Source organism: Salmo salar, chromosome ssa13 (assembly GCF_905237065.1).
Source record: "Salmo salar chromosome ssa13, Ssal_v3.1, whole genome shotgun sequence".
Classification (NCBI taxonomy): domain Eukaryota; kingdom Metazoa; phylum Chordata; class Actinopteri; order Salmoniformes; family Salmonidae; genus Salmo; species Salmo salar.
In genome coordinates, this window is record NC_059454.1 from 58,677,447 (window position 1) to 58,693,378 (window position 15,932).

Consider the following 15,932-nt stretch of genomic DNA (forward strand, 5'->3'; position numbering starts at 1 on the left):
TGAGTCTAAATTTGAGATTTTTGGTTCCAACCGCCATGTCTTTGTGAGATGCAGAGTAGTTGAACGGATGAACTTCGCATGTGTGGTTCCCACCGTGAAGCATGGAGGAGGATGTGTGATGGTGTGGGGGTGCTTTGCTGGTGACACTGTCAGGGATTTATTTAGAATTCAAGGCACACTTAAACAGCATGGCTACCACAACATTCTGCAGCAATACACCATCCCATCTGGTTTGCGCTTAGTGGGACTATCATTTGTTTTTCAGCAGGACAATGACCCAAAACACACTGTGTAAGGGCTATTTGACCAAGAAGGAGAGTGATGGAGTGCTGCATCAGATGACCTGGCCTCCACAATCACCTAACCTTAACCCAATTGAGATGGTTTGGGATGATTTGGACCGCAGAGTGAAGGAAAAGCAGCCAACAAGTGCTCAGCATATGTGGGAACTCCTCATTCCTTATGAAGCTGGTTGAGAGAATGCCAAGAGTGTGCAAAGCTGTCATCAAGACAAAGGGTGGCTACTTTGAAGAGTATAAAATATATTTTGATTTGTTTAACACTTTGTTACTACATGGTTCCGTATGTGTTATTTCATAGTTTAGATGTCACTATTATTCTACGATGTAGAAATTGTAAAAATAAAAAAAAATCATTGAATGAGTAGGTGTGTCCAAACTTTTGACTGGTACTGTACATGTATGTGTGCTCTGTGTCCCTCCCTGCAGGAGACTCCACCTCAGCTGACCCTCTGTTCCTAGACCAGTATGTGGCCGTCACTGACTATGAGAAACAGGAGAGCTCTGAGATCAGCCTGCACGTGGGACAGACGGTGGAGGTCATTGAGAAGAATGAGTCTGGTACGAGACCTGGATCAGATGGCAACAGACTTTAGCTAAATGACTGAGGTTGCGTCCCAAATGACAGTTGTTTATATAGTGTTGGCCCTATTGGCCCTGGTCAATAGTAGTCCACTATAAGGGGAATAGGGTGCCATTTGGGACAACCTGAGTCTTGGCGGCCTTAACATGTTTTATAAAGCAACCACACTGTCTCAAATGGTCCCCCCCCCAAACAACTGAAAGAATGTTATCATACTTGAATGAAAATGAGATACAGGTACTTTAATGTGTACCAAGACAACTGCCAAATAGCAGCAGTATAATGCTGTCCCGTTGTCTTCAGAACCTTCCAAATAGACATGGCCAATACAAGACCTATAGAGAGCCTCTGCTGTGTGACCGACTCTTCTGTGTTTGTGTGCGTTTTGCTCTTTGTGTGCAGGTTGGTGGTTTGTTAGTTCAGACGAGGCCCAAGGCTGGGTCCCTGCCACCTGCCTGGAGGCCCAGGATGACCCTGACGACTTCTCCCTGCCCAGCGAGGAAGGTAACTCGCTCCGTCTGTCGCACTGCCCTAGGCCACATTCGGAGTCAAAACATAGGCCTACTGTAACTACTGATCACATTGGCAGCCATAAGGAGCAGCTCACAGTCAAAACAAGGTTTGCTGCCAAGTCATTATGACGCAAAACAGTGTGTCCTCATTGATTAAGATGTAGGAGAAATGTGGAACTGTAATGAATTAATCTTGGAAGCAGGATGTCTTGAAATCGCTACATTATGTACTGTATGTGGGAAAATGACCTCTGACTGTCTATCACCTTACCTGTCTCTGCCTGTCGATGATGCTGTGTTCATAACCAAGTGGGAAGGTGGTAAATACCAGTTGTGAAGTTGGATGCTATCACGTGCTTTGAACTTGTTGAGAAATGCCAATTGGCTAATGGCCAACAAGCTGCATCAACCATAAACAGAAAATACAGCTATCATGCTTGTACACAAATTATACTGTTCAAAAACCATATTAATAGATTGCTTTTATATAAATAATGTTTTGGTTTAACGACTGAAAATTTTGTTAAGGTCATTTCCTTAGTCGGTGACGTCAGAGGTCAGCATGTGGGAGAAGTCGGAGCTTAGGGATGATACATGCGTTTCCCACTAGTAATTGCGAGTTCCCAATCGTATGTAGTAAATTCCACCTTTGGTTATGAACGCAGCGTTCGAACAAACCATAGAGATAAATAGAGGACTCTAGTGCCCAAATGCCCTTTTTAGCATTGGGAGTGCCATTGAGGACTTTCACCCATCTGAAGAAGTCAACTGGGTGGGACTTCCTATGGGTTAAGAAAGGATCACATAATTCCATCTGGGTCAACAGGAGGGATCAGCCAATTAATTATGCTTGTGAGCAAACATTCCATAACTGCAGGTGGCAGTTAATCGCCAACCTTGGCTTTATACTGTACCTGTTCAAACAACACACTCCAGGTGGCAGTATGCACCCTTTCAGTTTGTTTACCAACTCATAGAAGTAGAAGAAAAAGAAAATGTAAGACTTAAAAATGGAGATGCCAGTGCACTCACAGAGGCCATAATAGGGCAGATACAATAAAGAGTCCTCTATAATTTTCTATGGAACTAAGAAAACACAAAGCCAGAGTATTTACTTCCTGTTTACTTACTTCCTGCTGCCCACTGTGCTCTGCTGTCAGTGTCCCGGAGATACTGGTCACTGCCGAGCCATGTGGGCCGCCGGCGAACGTTAGGGGATCTGTTCAGCACAGGCTTTGGGCAAGGTGGAGCGCACGACTCTTTTCTCTATCTGTGTGTAAAATGTAAAACTCATGCATGACCAACCCAAGCCTCAGTGAGGCAAGACATGCATGTGTGGCATGGATTGTAATGGATGATACCTTTATGTTGGTAAGATTTGTTCTCTCGATGGCATGCAGTTTCTCACTTTTACTGTTATTTCAGTGAAATTACATTTCAGATTGTTCTTTCTAAATAGAATATTTGTGTAACAAATGGACCCATTATGGATTAGTTATAAAAACATAATCTGTTGTTACAAGTAGGTGCTAGTGAAGGGCATTTCCATCTAAAAAGGACCCATGAGCACCAACATGTGAAGTTCATAGGAGCATGTGAAATGGAAGCTAAGAGTCTATATTTTTGGGAAACGAAGGCATAGATACATTTTAACCATTTTCCATCTTAAAAATGTGGTATAATTAAAGGCTTTGATTTCTGAATAAACAGATAGAAAAGGGATCTTAGAAAACATCTACCAGAAAAATTCTTAAAAGAAATCAGAAATACATCAAAACACAATAATGTTGACATACAGACCCCTGCCAACTAAAAAACACTTATATTTAGCTTTGGAGAAATTGTTTACCTTCTAAGTAAAAAGAATAGTGTTGTGCCTTGTAATTATGTTACCAAAAACCCACATATACTACATGACCAGAAATATGTGGACACCTGCTCGTTGAACATCATATTTCAAAATCATGGGCATTAATATGTAGTTGGTCCCCCCTTTGCTACTGTAACATCCTCCACTCTTCTGGGAAGGCTTTTCACTAGATGCTGGAACATTGATGCGGGGACTTGCTTCCATTCAGCCACAAGAGTATTAGTGAGGTCGGGCACTGATGTTGGGTGATTAGGCCTGGCTCGCAGCCGGGGTTCCACTTCATCCCACAGTTGTTTGATGGGGTTGAGGTCAGGGCTCTGTGCAGGCCAGTCAAGTTATTCTATACCGATTTTGACAAACCTTTACTATATGGACCTCGCTTTGTGCACGGGGGCATTGTCATGCTGAGAAAGGAAAGGTTGTTCCCAAAACGGTTGCCACAAAGTTGGAAGCACAGAATTGTCTAGAATGTCATATGCTGTAGCATTAAGATATCCCTTCACTGGAACTAGCCCGCCTAGCCCGAACCATGAAAAACAACCCCAGACCATTATTCCTCCACCACCAAACTTTACAGTTGGCACTATGCGTTGGGCAGGTAGCGTTCTCCTGGCATAGCCAAACCCAGATTTTTCCGTCGGACTGCCAGATGGTGAAGCTTCATTCATAATTTCCACTGCTCCAGAGTCCAATGGCAGCAAGCTTTACACCATGCCAGACTTCCTGGAAAGGTGGGATCCTATGATGGTGCCACGTTGAAAGTCACTGAGCTCTTCAGTAAGGCCATTCTACTGCCAATGTTTGTCTATGGAGATTGCATGGCTGTGTGCCCAATTTTGTACACCTGTTAGCAACGTGTGTGGCTGAAATAGTCGAATTCACTAATTTGAAGGGGTGTCCACATACCTTTGTATATACTGTGTGTGTATCTAAGATATTTTCTAATTTCTCTCTCGTGAGGGAGGATAATGAAAGTTCACAAAAGTAACAAGTATTGGTAGACCTACCAATTAGTTATAATGATTTTACTGATGCAAATTCTGTTTATGAATTATGAAGTGATTAAAATGAAATGGAATTACTGCAATGGGAAATCATAATAGTCACAAACCTTCCTCCCTTCCACTGGCATACTGCTGTGTCCAGCTCATAACTGTTTTCTTTGACTTTCCGTTGTTTGGTTGTCAAACCAAGAGTGTTAAAACTGAGTCTGGAAAACCCCTCCCTCTCGCTCTCTCTCTAATTAATATCACCTCTCCCAACTCTTACTGACACCTACCCATGTAACCCCTCTCTTTCCATTTACTGTAACCAGTTTCCTCACCCTCTGAGCACCGACTGACACCGGACGTCCATGGACATTGAAAAGTAGTTGAAATTTGGTCAGTCTACCCTGGCCTTGATATTAACATCCACAGATGGACCAGTCTGGACCAAATCTGAACCTGTCATAGACGCATGTTTCACGAGTTTGGATAGCATAGTACAGTACAGTTACTGTAGTTCAATAACCAAAATATATATTGAACTCAAGGTGCCATGTCGTAGCTTACACCCCAGTCTTTCTGCAGACATCTTTGAATCGTAATTTAAGAAAACCTGAGGGAGATTTTACCGTAATCTGTTACCAAAGTTTGCACCTGCACTGTTCTTCCACAGAATTCGTTTTTTGTTACAAAAAATAATGGATATTGTTAAAAGTAGTTTGTGTGGATATAGTTCTATTGTTAAACTTTTATATCAATGTTTTTCTGTTTGGCATACATTTTAAAGTGAAAAGACTGAGTCAAAGCGCAAATATGTTACCGTGCTTTTGCCCTGAAGTCCTAAAGCTAGCGTAGTTTTAATTCTGTCTTGTTTGTCTCTTGTTGATGTTGTGTGTTGCATGATGTGTGTTGCATGTCTTCTCACTCCACAAGATAGATCCCGCACAGGCTCTGTCTACAAGGAAACACCTGCTGAAAGCGTTCAACTGATTACTAGTTTATGATCTGGGAATGGTGTACTGGGGGCTAACACATTACATCCACTAGCAGATAGTGGGAGACTAGATTCAGAAATTCCATCCAAGAAATGTAAAGAAAGTTGCAGCTTATTTACTGAATTTCTATACAATTGTAAAACTATAAAATGCAATTTGGAGAACAGCCAAAAACAAACAAAAATGACAACACATTGGTTGCTGCAGCTTCACCTCAGTCGATCTACAAACACGTAGCCTATTAGCTATACAATTAGCCGCTACCCATTAACTCAGCACGGGGATTAAAAACAATAATTTCATACGTACAGAGGGATCTGTTAGCAGAAAAGGTATTTTATTAACAAATGGTAAACTAATACATTTGCTTTACAGATACATTTTTTATTTTATACAGCTAATTTCCTGCAATTCTACACATGCAATGTTAACATGATATCTCAGCGAGAGTGACTAACAAAATCAATGGAGGCCCCCTGGAGGTCAGGGCCCCTGGGCACGTGCCCTGGGTGTCTGGTCGGTAATTCGGCACTGATTACTATGAGTTTAGATAACTGACTAGACTAATTTACCAATCAAACTTTTTTTATTGTTTTCCATCCAAAATATGCACATTTTCTCACTAGTGGTGTATTCATACAAAACTGACTTGTTGCAAATAAAAATCAGTGAGTGATGTAGTGCACACAACTTTTCATGTACCTAATAAAAATCCAATGTTCAATGTGTTTCCATCACATTTTCAACTCTACCGATAGTTTTGTCACAGACTGTTGTGTTAGCGAACAGCTTGCAGATACAGTACGGGTAGGCTGTGTGGGTAGGATAGTCTACATGATGAGATTATTATGGATAAGATCGAGAATGTTTTGATTTGTCAAGACGGTAGTCAAGGATCTATCATCATGTCACCAAAAAAAGACCCTGGACATTTATTGGGAAGGAGCATCAAACTCATACCATGCACTTTCACCACCCTGTGTTCATTATAACTTATTTCATCTGTAGCCTATAAACAGCATGGTTTCCCGAGGCGTAGTGGGAGGACCAAACCATGTCATCGAGTGACTCCAAGTTTATTTCGATATGATGTTTATTATATCAATATTTGCTCATAAAGGCGTTTCCGTCGCCATTCCTCACATAATTCATTTTACCAACACAAAAACATCCTACCATGTCAAACTAACAAATGTGTCAGCATTTATAAAATTATACTGAGATTTCCTGTCTCATCACAGCTGTTGCTTTAGTTGCATAAAAACTGTGGATGAAAACGTGGTTACTGAGTGACAATTAACAAGAGGAAAACTGCTGATGCACAACCAAGTTTCGAAATTGCACCTTGTGTATTCTACTATTCTACCTCTTAACAGTAAGCTGGGACCCCCAGACTGAGCGCCTAAAAAAAAAAGTATATTATTTTGATTTCATTAAAACAATTGTCCTCATATGTAGCTATGGCTCTGGCTAGGTTATTAGGATTTGGTATGAAGATGGATAGCGTATCTAAAGAATGGTGTATATGAATAGAAAAAGTGTGTACTGTACATAGGAAGTGGGTAAATCAGTATGTAAACATTATTAAAGTGACTAATGTTCAATGACTATGTACATAGCAGCAGTCTCTAAGGTACAGGGTAGAGATGTATTTATGAGGTGTACTGTATTTACATATACTTGCACTGTCTAGACTGCCTCATTAACTACTGTTGTCATCACGTTCAGTTGCATAATTCAACAATTGTGTCAATAGCAGGATACTCTCAAATTTTAAATCTACACGTTTGGCATTAGATTACTGCTTTACATTATTTGCGAGATCAGACATAGGGTGGTGCTAGAGGGCAGAATAACTGACGAATTTAAACGTAGTAAACGTTGGCAAAAAAGCGTAATTAAATTGTTGCCAGCAGCAGTTAGTCACCAACTCTGGATAGCGTTAACACAGCCTAACCAGCTCTGCTAGGGCGAGTAAAATTATCAGAATGTGTTCTCTCATGTGTCTGAAAGTAGCTAGCAAGCTAACCAACGTTAGCCAGTTAGCTTGGGTGCTTGACTGTCATTGTGATCAACCCTACTCCTCAGCCAGAGCGTCCAGTGTTTTTCCTGTATTAAACTATTCCTTTTTAAATTCCATCAAAAAAGTAATTTCTTTTGTGATGTGTCGAGACGATGCGTTAAATCCTCGATGTAGCTTTAGCGTTCTTATAAACTCAGCAAAAAAGAAACGTCCTTTCACTGTCAACTGCGTTTATTTTCAGCAAACTTAACGTGTAAATATTTGTATGAACGTAAGGTTTCACAGACATGTGACTAACAGAAATTAAATAATGTGTCCCTGAACAAAGGGGGGGGGGTCAAAATCAAAAGTAACAGTCAATTTCTGGGGTGGCCACCAGCTGCATTAAATACTGCAGTGCATCTCCTCTTCATGGACTGCACCATATTTCCCAATTCTTGCTGTGAGATGTTACCCCACTCTTCCGCCAATGCACCTGCAATTTCCCGGACATTTCTAGGGGGAATGGCCCTAGCCCTCACCCTCCGATTCAACAGGTCCCAGACGTGCTCAATGGACCCTCCACCTCCAAATTGATCCCGCTCCAGAGTACAGGCCTCGGTGTAACTCTCATTCCTTCGACGATAAACGCGAATCTGACCATCGCCCCTGGTGAGACAAAACCGTGACTCGTCAGTGAAGAGCACTTTTTGCCAGTCCTGTCTGGTCCAGCGACGGTGGGTTTGTGCCCAAAGGCGACATTGTTGCCGGTGATGTCTGGTGAAGACCTGCCTTACAACAGGCCTACAAGCTCTCAGTCCAGGCTCTCTCAGCCTATTGCGGACAGTCTGAGCACTGATGGATGGATTGTGCGTTCCTGATGTAACTCGGGCAGTTGTTGTTGCCATCCTGTACCTGTCCCTCAGGTGTGATGTTCGGATGTACCGATCCTGTGCAGGTGTTGTTGCACGTGTTATTGCACGTGGTCTGCCACTGCGAGAATGATCAGCTGTCCGTCCTGTCTCCCTGCAGCGCTGTCTTAGGCGTTTCACAGTATGGGCATTGCAATTTATTGCCCTGGCCACATCTGCAGTCCTCATGCCTCATTGCAGCATGCCTAAGGCTTGTTCACGCAAATGAGCAGGGACCCTGGGCATCTTTCTTTTGGTGTTTTTCAGAGTCAGTAGAAAGGCCTCTTTAGTGTCCTTAGTTTTCAGAACTGTGACCTTAATTGCCTACCGTCTGTAAACTGTTAGTGTCTTAATGGCCGTTCCACAGGTGCATGTTCATTAATTGTTTATGGTTCATTGAACAAGCATGGGAAACAGTGTTTAAACCCTTTACAATGAAGATCTGTGAAGTTATTTGGATTTTTATGCATTATCTTTGAAAGCCACGGTCCTGAAAAAGGGACGTTTCTTTTTTTGCTGAGTTCAGATGCAACGGAAAGACAACGTATTCCATTGAGCCAATTTCAGCCATTACCTGGGTGTGTTTGACAGCTCTTTACAAATATTTCCAGTCATAATATTAAACGGGAAAAAAACAAGCAAGCGTATGAAAGAGTCGCATGAGTAAAATGAAAGCAATTAATCCAGCAAGATTTAAATGACAAGTGGATTATTCACCCGTCAAACACAGGAAATACATGGCTGAAAAAGAACGATCATCAGGTAGGTGGGGCATGTGCGTTACTACATAATGTGCTGTCCCTGCCAAGTTGTTGACTCCATCTGCTTGATTGACATTCTTTTAAAAGTTAGTATGCAAGATGAAAAAGACATCACCTAACGTCATGTGTTCTTTGCCATTTCCAGAGGAGAAGTACACAGTGATCTACCCATACGCAGCACGAGACCAAGACGAGATCGACCTAGAAAGTGGCATGACGGTGGAGGTCATGCAGAAGAACCTTGAGGGCTGGTGGAAGATCAGGTAAAACACAATACCCCAGAAGTGTGTCTGTACACAGTGAATGCATGTCGGCTCTGTGTGCATGTGCATTTCATTGAGTGTATGAATGTGTGGATCAGTGTTGGTTGCTTGTTTGTACTAAACAAGGCCTTTGTTGTTGTTGCTTCTCTCTCTATTGAAGCTGTGAACGTAACCTCTCTGCTGCCCTCTACAGGTACCAGGGACAGGAGGGCTGGGCCCCGGCGTCCTACTTGAAGAAGGCCGACATCCTGAGCCAGAAGCTGGTGGCAGGGGCAGCGGGCCACTCCAGCACTAACGACCTGGACGGATTCTCCAAGCAGCAGAGTCAACAGAACCAAGCCAAGGAGAGCCGAGGAGACAACAAGGATCAGAAAGACAAGGGCTTCTCCCCCTTTGCCAAGCAGCACAGTGAGTGGGAACTAGGAAATGTAAACAACTAACTAGTTTAACTACTAACAAACAGCTGTACTTAATGCCTGCAGGTAGTGTCGTGTCTTTGGCTATGCCGGATTAAGTGATATGACATGCTAACCTATAAAATCCTTTCTCTGTAATTAATATTACCTGATTAAGCTAATCATGTAAATGTAATTAACTAGAAAGTCGGGGCACCACGGAAGAACGTTTATAGAGCCGTTATCTTCCGAATAAACTCTTAAAATACTTAGTCATATTTTACATCGATAGCAGTCAATATTAACCCTTATCTTATTTTCAGTCTCATAATGAAAGTTGTAAATTCTTGGCTATCTTCACGAACCCTGGCTAACAAGTTGAATCAGCAATACAAAATTGGGTTTAATTATTTATTTACTAAATACCTAAACTAATCACACAGAATTACAAATACACCGAATACAAATGATGTCATACATGATGGCTGGTTACACAAAGGATAGGGGGTTGGGCTTGAATGAAAGAGCGGGAAGATTTAGGAACAAAGAAACAGCAGCTATGCTATCGTAAATACATTATCTTATGCATTCTAAATTACCGCCCATTTGGAAAAGGAAAATGCAATAAATATTTACTCTGAGCTGTGCTTCGGTAGATTGGTCGTTGATGCTGGCCGGGTTGGCCAACAGATCTTCCTGTCCTCGGAAGAATGTCTCTGGTGGTAAATTGGATACGTGGTGGTATCTTCGTCCGTCTGTTAGACTGGATCCATCGTCCGTCCTTTCCTAGCCCCCGTCTTCAGCGGCCGCTGCTAACTCAACGGCTAGGAAGTATCACTTCTGTAGTGAATAAGCTCAAAATTCATACCATTCGCCACCAAAGCTCACGCCGAGGTTGGCTTAGTTCTGTACTTGACGTGTGTCCTTCTAACGTAGAGGCTGCAGACCTCACGTACTGGAACATATGGTTATCTTTTCGTCAAAGGCTTATATAGTGGAGAGGGGGAAGGATGTGTTTCATCGTTTATAACCCCTGTCTCTTCACAGGGGTGGGCCACTGATCAAGCAGGGCACTTTCCTTATGAAAACCCAATTCTCTCATTTGGAAGCTAAAATTACATTTAATCTCCTAACAAACAATTTCAATATCAAACATTTCAATTGCATAACAAGTCCATGTTACTCTGATAACTAGAGGGTGTATACTTTCTCAGGTACAGTTTATGTCGTCCTGTCATCAGTCATAATGTCTCAGATGACAACCGAACTAACATCCATACTCATTACGTTCCCAAGCATATTTCCAACTGGTTTTATTACCAAAATATGGTTCCTTTTCCCCATTTGTTTGATGTTCCCAGACTCTCTATATTTAACACAGGCTATTCAAGTCCTTCAGTAGGGTCAGAAAGAGAGGGGAAGGGAGAAAGGTATTTATGGGTGGGGGTCATAAACCTTACCCACAGGCCAACGTCATGACAGTAGGCATTATTAAAATGCATTATAAAGCCTATAAGATATAATAAAGCATTATACATGCAGGCTTAAGTAAAGTGTTACCAAGACTTCCCATCTGTATGAGGGATGCTTCCTCAGTCTCATTCCCTAGAGTGGTTTCTCTGCGAGGCTCTCTAAATCAATGCCTGAGTAATGTGAAACATCCCTCTTTTATTCCTACAGTGTGTAAGTAATTGAGGAGCTGAATCCTTTCCACAACTACACCTCCATTAGTGAGGATGCATTACACATCGAGTTAGAGCCGAAGTCCCCAGTCTCCAGATTTAATTAGTCTACGTCGAACACAGTGTTCTCTCTCTCTCAACTCACTAATCTCTCTCTCGCTCTCTGCCAACTGGGCACCAACTGGTTGAACCAATGTTTCAAAGTAAATTGTCAACGTATTGTGACGTGGAATCTATGTTGGATTTGCAAAAAGTCCTCAACTGTTGTTTTGAGGGTGAAATTTTAAGCACAGGATTATGTCATGGTAACCATTTTTCAACAGACAAACCTTGTATAAAATATGTTAAATGTTTTCCTTTGAAACAACGTCAGATTTTCAACATTAGATCCACTATAATAATAAAACAATTGACTGGGCAGGACCTCCTACTGTAGAGTTAATCTACAGCCATCCCTTTGGTCTCTCATCCAGGGTTTTAACTGTCACGCTGGTATGAAGAGTCGGGAGAAAGACACAGGAATGCGTAATAAGGGTTTTTATTAAGCCCCAAATTATAGCGTGCCGTGTAAAGGCACGGGGACGACCAAACAAACACCAGGGTTGAAACCCAAACAAAAGAGTGAGGAGTACCTCGAATAAATAACACAAGAACACAATGATTATCACACGGCACGAAAGCCCAGAACACACAGCACAGGTACTCGCACGCACCAACGGACATTGTAACAATAATGGACACCCCAATGGAAACCAAATTTCATGACAATAATGACTTTAAAACAATTAGAGTTTAATGGATGTGATAGAAAAGTGAGGATGGATCAACAACATTACTCCACAATACTAACCTAAATGAGAGTGAAAAGAAGCCTGTGCAGAATAAAAATATTCCAAAACATGCTTCCATTTTACAATAAGGCACTAAAGTAAAACTGCCAAAAAATGGGGCAAAGCAATTCACTTTGTCCTGAATATAATGTGTTTTGGATTTGCCCAAAACATAACACCAGAACACTGAGTACCACTCTTTTCAAGCATGGGGGTGGCTACATCATGTTATAGGTATGCTTGTCATCGGCAAGGACTAGGGAAAGAAATGGAATAGAGCTAAGCACAGGCATAATCCTTGCGGAAAACCTGGTTCAGTCTGCTTTCTAACAGACACTAGGAGACAAATTAAACTTTCAGCAGGACAAGAACCTGAAACAAAGCCAAATATACACGAGTTGCTTACCAAGACGAAATTGAATGTTACCGAGTGGCCTAATTACAGTTTTGACTTACAGTAAATCGGCTTCAAAATATATGGCAAGAAAATGGCTGTCTAGCAATGATCAACAGCTAACTTGACAGAGCTTGAATATTTTTTTAATAATAAATGTACAAATATTGTAAAATCCAGGTTTGCAAAGCTCTTAGACTTAACCAGAAAGGCTGACAGCTGTAATCACTGCTAAAGGTGATTCTAACAAGTATTCACACCCCTGTGTCAATACATATGGAAATTAGATATCTGTATTTCATTTTTCAAAAAAATTTGCCAACATTTCCAATAACATGTTTTCACTTTGTCATTATGGGGTATTTTGTGTAGATGGGTGACCCCAAAAATATTATATGTACAGTCCATTCGGAACGTGTTCAGACCCCTTGACTTTTTCCACGTTCTGTTAAGTTAGACTTATTCTAAAATTGATTAAAACACTTTTTTTCCCTCATATCTTAAATACCCCATAATGACATTGTGAATTTTTTGCAAATTTACTAAAAATAAAATACTGATGACATTTACGTAAGTATTCAGACTTTACTTAGTACTTTGTTGAAGCACCTTTGGCAGCAATTAAAGCCGAGTCTTCTTGGGAACACCTGTATTTGGGGAGTTTCTCCCATTCTTCTCTGCAGATCCTCTCAAGCTCTGTCAGGTTGGATGGGGAGCGTCACTGCACAGCTCCAGAGACGTTCAAATCGGGTTTAAATCCAGGCTCTGGCTGGGCCACTCAAGGACATTGAGACTTGCACAGAAGCCACTCCTGCATTGTCTTGGCTGTGTGCTTAGGGTTGTTGTTCTGTTGGAAGGTGAACCTTCACCCCAGTCTGAGGTCCTGAGAACTCTGGAGCAGGTTTTCATCAAGAATCTCTCTGTACTTTGCACCGTTCATCTTTCCCTTGATCCTGACTATTCTCCTAGTCCCTGCCACTGAAAAACATCTCCACAGCATGATGCTGCCACCACCATGCTTCACCGTAGGGATGGTGCTAGGTTTCCTCCAGATGTGACGCTTGGCATTCAGGCCAAAGAGTTCAATCTTGCTTTCATCAGACCAGAGAATCTTGTTTCTCATGGTCTGACAGTCCTTTAGGTGCCTTTTGGCACACCCCAAGCGGGCTGTTGTGCCTTTTACTGAGGAGTGGCTTCCGTCTGGCCACTCTACCATAATGGCCTGATTTGTGGAGTACTGCAGAGATGGTTGTCCTTCTGGAAGGTTCTCCAATCTCCACAGAGGAACTCTGGAGCTCTGTCAGAGTGACCATCGGGTTTTTGGTCACCTCCCTGACCAAGGCCTTTCTTCCCCGATTGCTCAGTTTGGCCAGGCAGCCAGCTCTAGGAAGTGTCTTGGTGGTTCCAAACTTCTTTCATTTAAGAATGATGGAGGCCACTGTGTTCTTGGGGACCTTCAATGCTGTAGACATTTTTTGTTACCCTTCCCCAGAACTGTGCCTCGACACAATCCTGTCTCAGAGCTCTACGGATAATTCCTTCGATCTCATGGCATGGGTTTTTGCTCTGATATGCACTGTCAACTGTGGGACCTTTATATAGACAGGTGTATGCCTTTCCAAATCATGTCCAATAAATTGAATTTACCACAGGTGGACTCCAATCAAGTTGTAGAAACATCTCAAGGATGATCAATGGAAACAGGATGCACCTGAGCTCAATTTCGAGTCTCATTGCAAAGGGGCTGAATACTTATGTAAATAAGGTATTGCAGTTTTTTTATACAAATATTTCTAAAAACCTGTTTTCGCTTTGTCATTATGAGGTTTGGTGTGTAGATTTTTTTTAAATCAATTTTTGAATAAGGTTATAATGTAACAAATGGAAAAAGGGAAGGGGTCTGAATACTTTCCAAATGCACTATATTTATACTGAACAAACATAAATGCACCATGTAAAATGTTGGTCCCATGTTTCATGAGCCGAAATAAAAGATCCCAGAAATGTTCCATATGCACAAAAAGCTTATTTCTCTAAGAATGATGTGCACAATTTGTTTTACATCCCTGTTAGTGAGCATTTCTCCTTTGCCAAGATAATCCATCCACCTGACCGGTGTGGTGTATCAAGAAGCTGATTAAATAGCATGACCATTACACAGGTGCACCTTGTGCTAGGGACAATAAAAGGCCGCTCTAAAATGTGCAGTTGTCACACGACAGATGTCTCAAGTTGAGGGAACATGCAATTGGCATGCTGACTGCAGGAATGTCCACCAGAGCTGTTGCCAGACAATTGAGTGTTGATTTCGCTACCATAAGCCGCATCCAATGTCTTTAGAGAATTTGGCACTACATCCAACCGGCCTCATAACTGCCGACCACGTGTATGGCATCGTGTGGGCGAGCAGTTTGCTGATGTCAACATTATGAACAGAGTTCCCCATGGTGGCGGTGGGGTTATGGTATTGGCAGGCATAAGCTACAGACAACAAACACGAATTGCATTTTATTGATGGCAATTTGAATGCATAGAGATACTGTGACAAGATCCTGAGGCCCATTGTCGTGCCATTCATTCGCCGCCATCACCTCACGTTTCAACATGATAATGCAGGGCCCCATGTCGCAAGGGTCGGTACACAGTTCCTGGAAGCTGAAAATGTCCCTGTTCTCCCATGGCCTGCATACTCACCAGACGTGTCACCCTTTGAGCATGTTGTTTGGGTCTTTAGATCAACGTGTTCCAGTTCCCGCCAATATCCAGAAAATTTGCACAGCCATTGAAGAGGAGTGGGACAACATTCCACAGCCTGATCAACTCTATACGAAGGAGATGTGTTGCTCTGCATGAGGCAAATGGTGGTCACACTGGATACTGACTGGTTTTCTGATCCACGCCCCTACCTTTTTTTTGAAGGTATCTGTGACTAACAGACTAACATTTCCAGTCATGTAAATCCATAGATTAGGGCCTAAAGTTATTTCAATTGACTGATTCCGTTATATGAACTGTAATTCAGTAAAATCTTTGAAATTGTTGCATGTTGCATTTATATTTTTGTTCAGTATAGAATTCAGGCTGTAACACAACTAAACGTGGAATAATTTAAGAAGTATGACTACAATGTAGGCCTAGGGTTTCAAGCTTTGGTTCAATTCAAATTTAATGTACAAGTTAATATGTTGGATTCACTCCATTTTTACCAAACGTTAAATAAAAGGACTAAATCAAATCAAACTTTCTGTAAAGTGCATTTAAAGTTTGATTTCACTTGATTAAGTCCTATTCTTTAACTTAAATTTTTCGTTAAGATGGAGATGTTAATCCAACATATCAATTATTATTTTGTAGACAAACTGGATATTGAAGGAGATGTATCTTCTGCTTGGATAGTTCTATCTGTACCACTGACTTAGTCTGGCTTTAATTCCAGTTTGTCTACAAAT

At 41.7% G+C, this 15,932-nt stretch overlaps 1 protein-coding gene across 5 annotated transcripts in view; it reads left to right on the forward strand.

The window, feature by feature from the left end:
• The window catches only part of LOC106567509 (SH3 and PX domain-containing protein 2B), a 92,422-nt gene that overhangs the window by 68,379 nt on the left and 8,111 nt on the right, over positions 1-15,932 (forward strand). For 3 of the 5 annotated variants that reach the window (XM_014136822.2, XM_014136823.2, XM_045693402.1), the window contains 5 exons: positions 729-860; positions 1,285-1,386; positions 2,555-2,638; positions 9,065-9,182; positions 9,376-9,590. In XM_014136822.2, the coding sequence (XP_013992297.2) occupies positions 729-860; positions 1,285-1,386; positions 2,555-2,638; positions 9,065-9,182; positions 9,376-9,590 (651 nt within the window). The remainder of the gene's footprint in view (positions 1-728; positions 861-1,284; positions 1,387-2,554; positions 2,639-9,064; positions 9,183-9,375; positions 9,591-15,932) is intronic. The other 2 variants (XM_014136824.2, XM_014136825.2) reach the window with 1 other exon arrangement.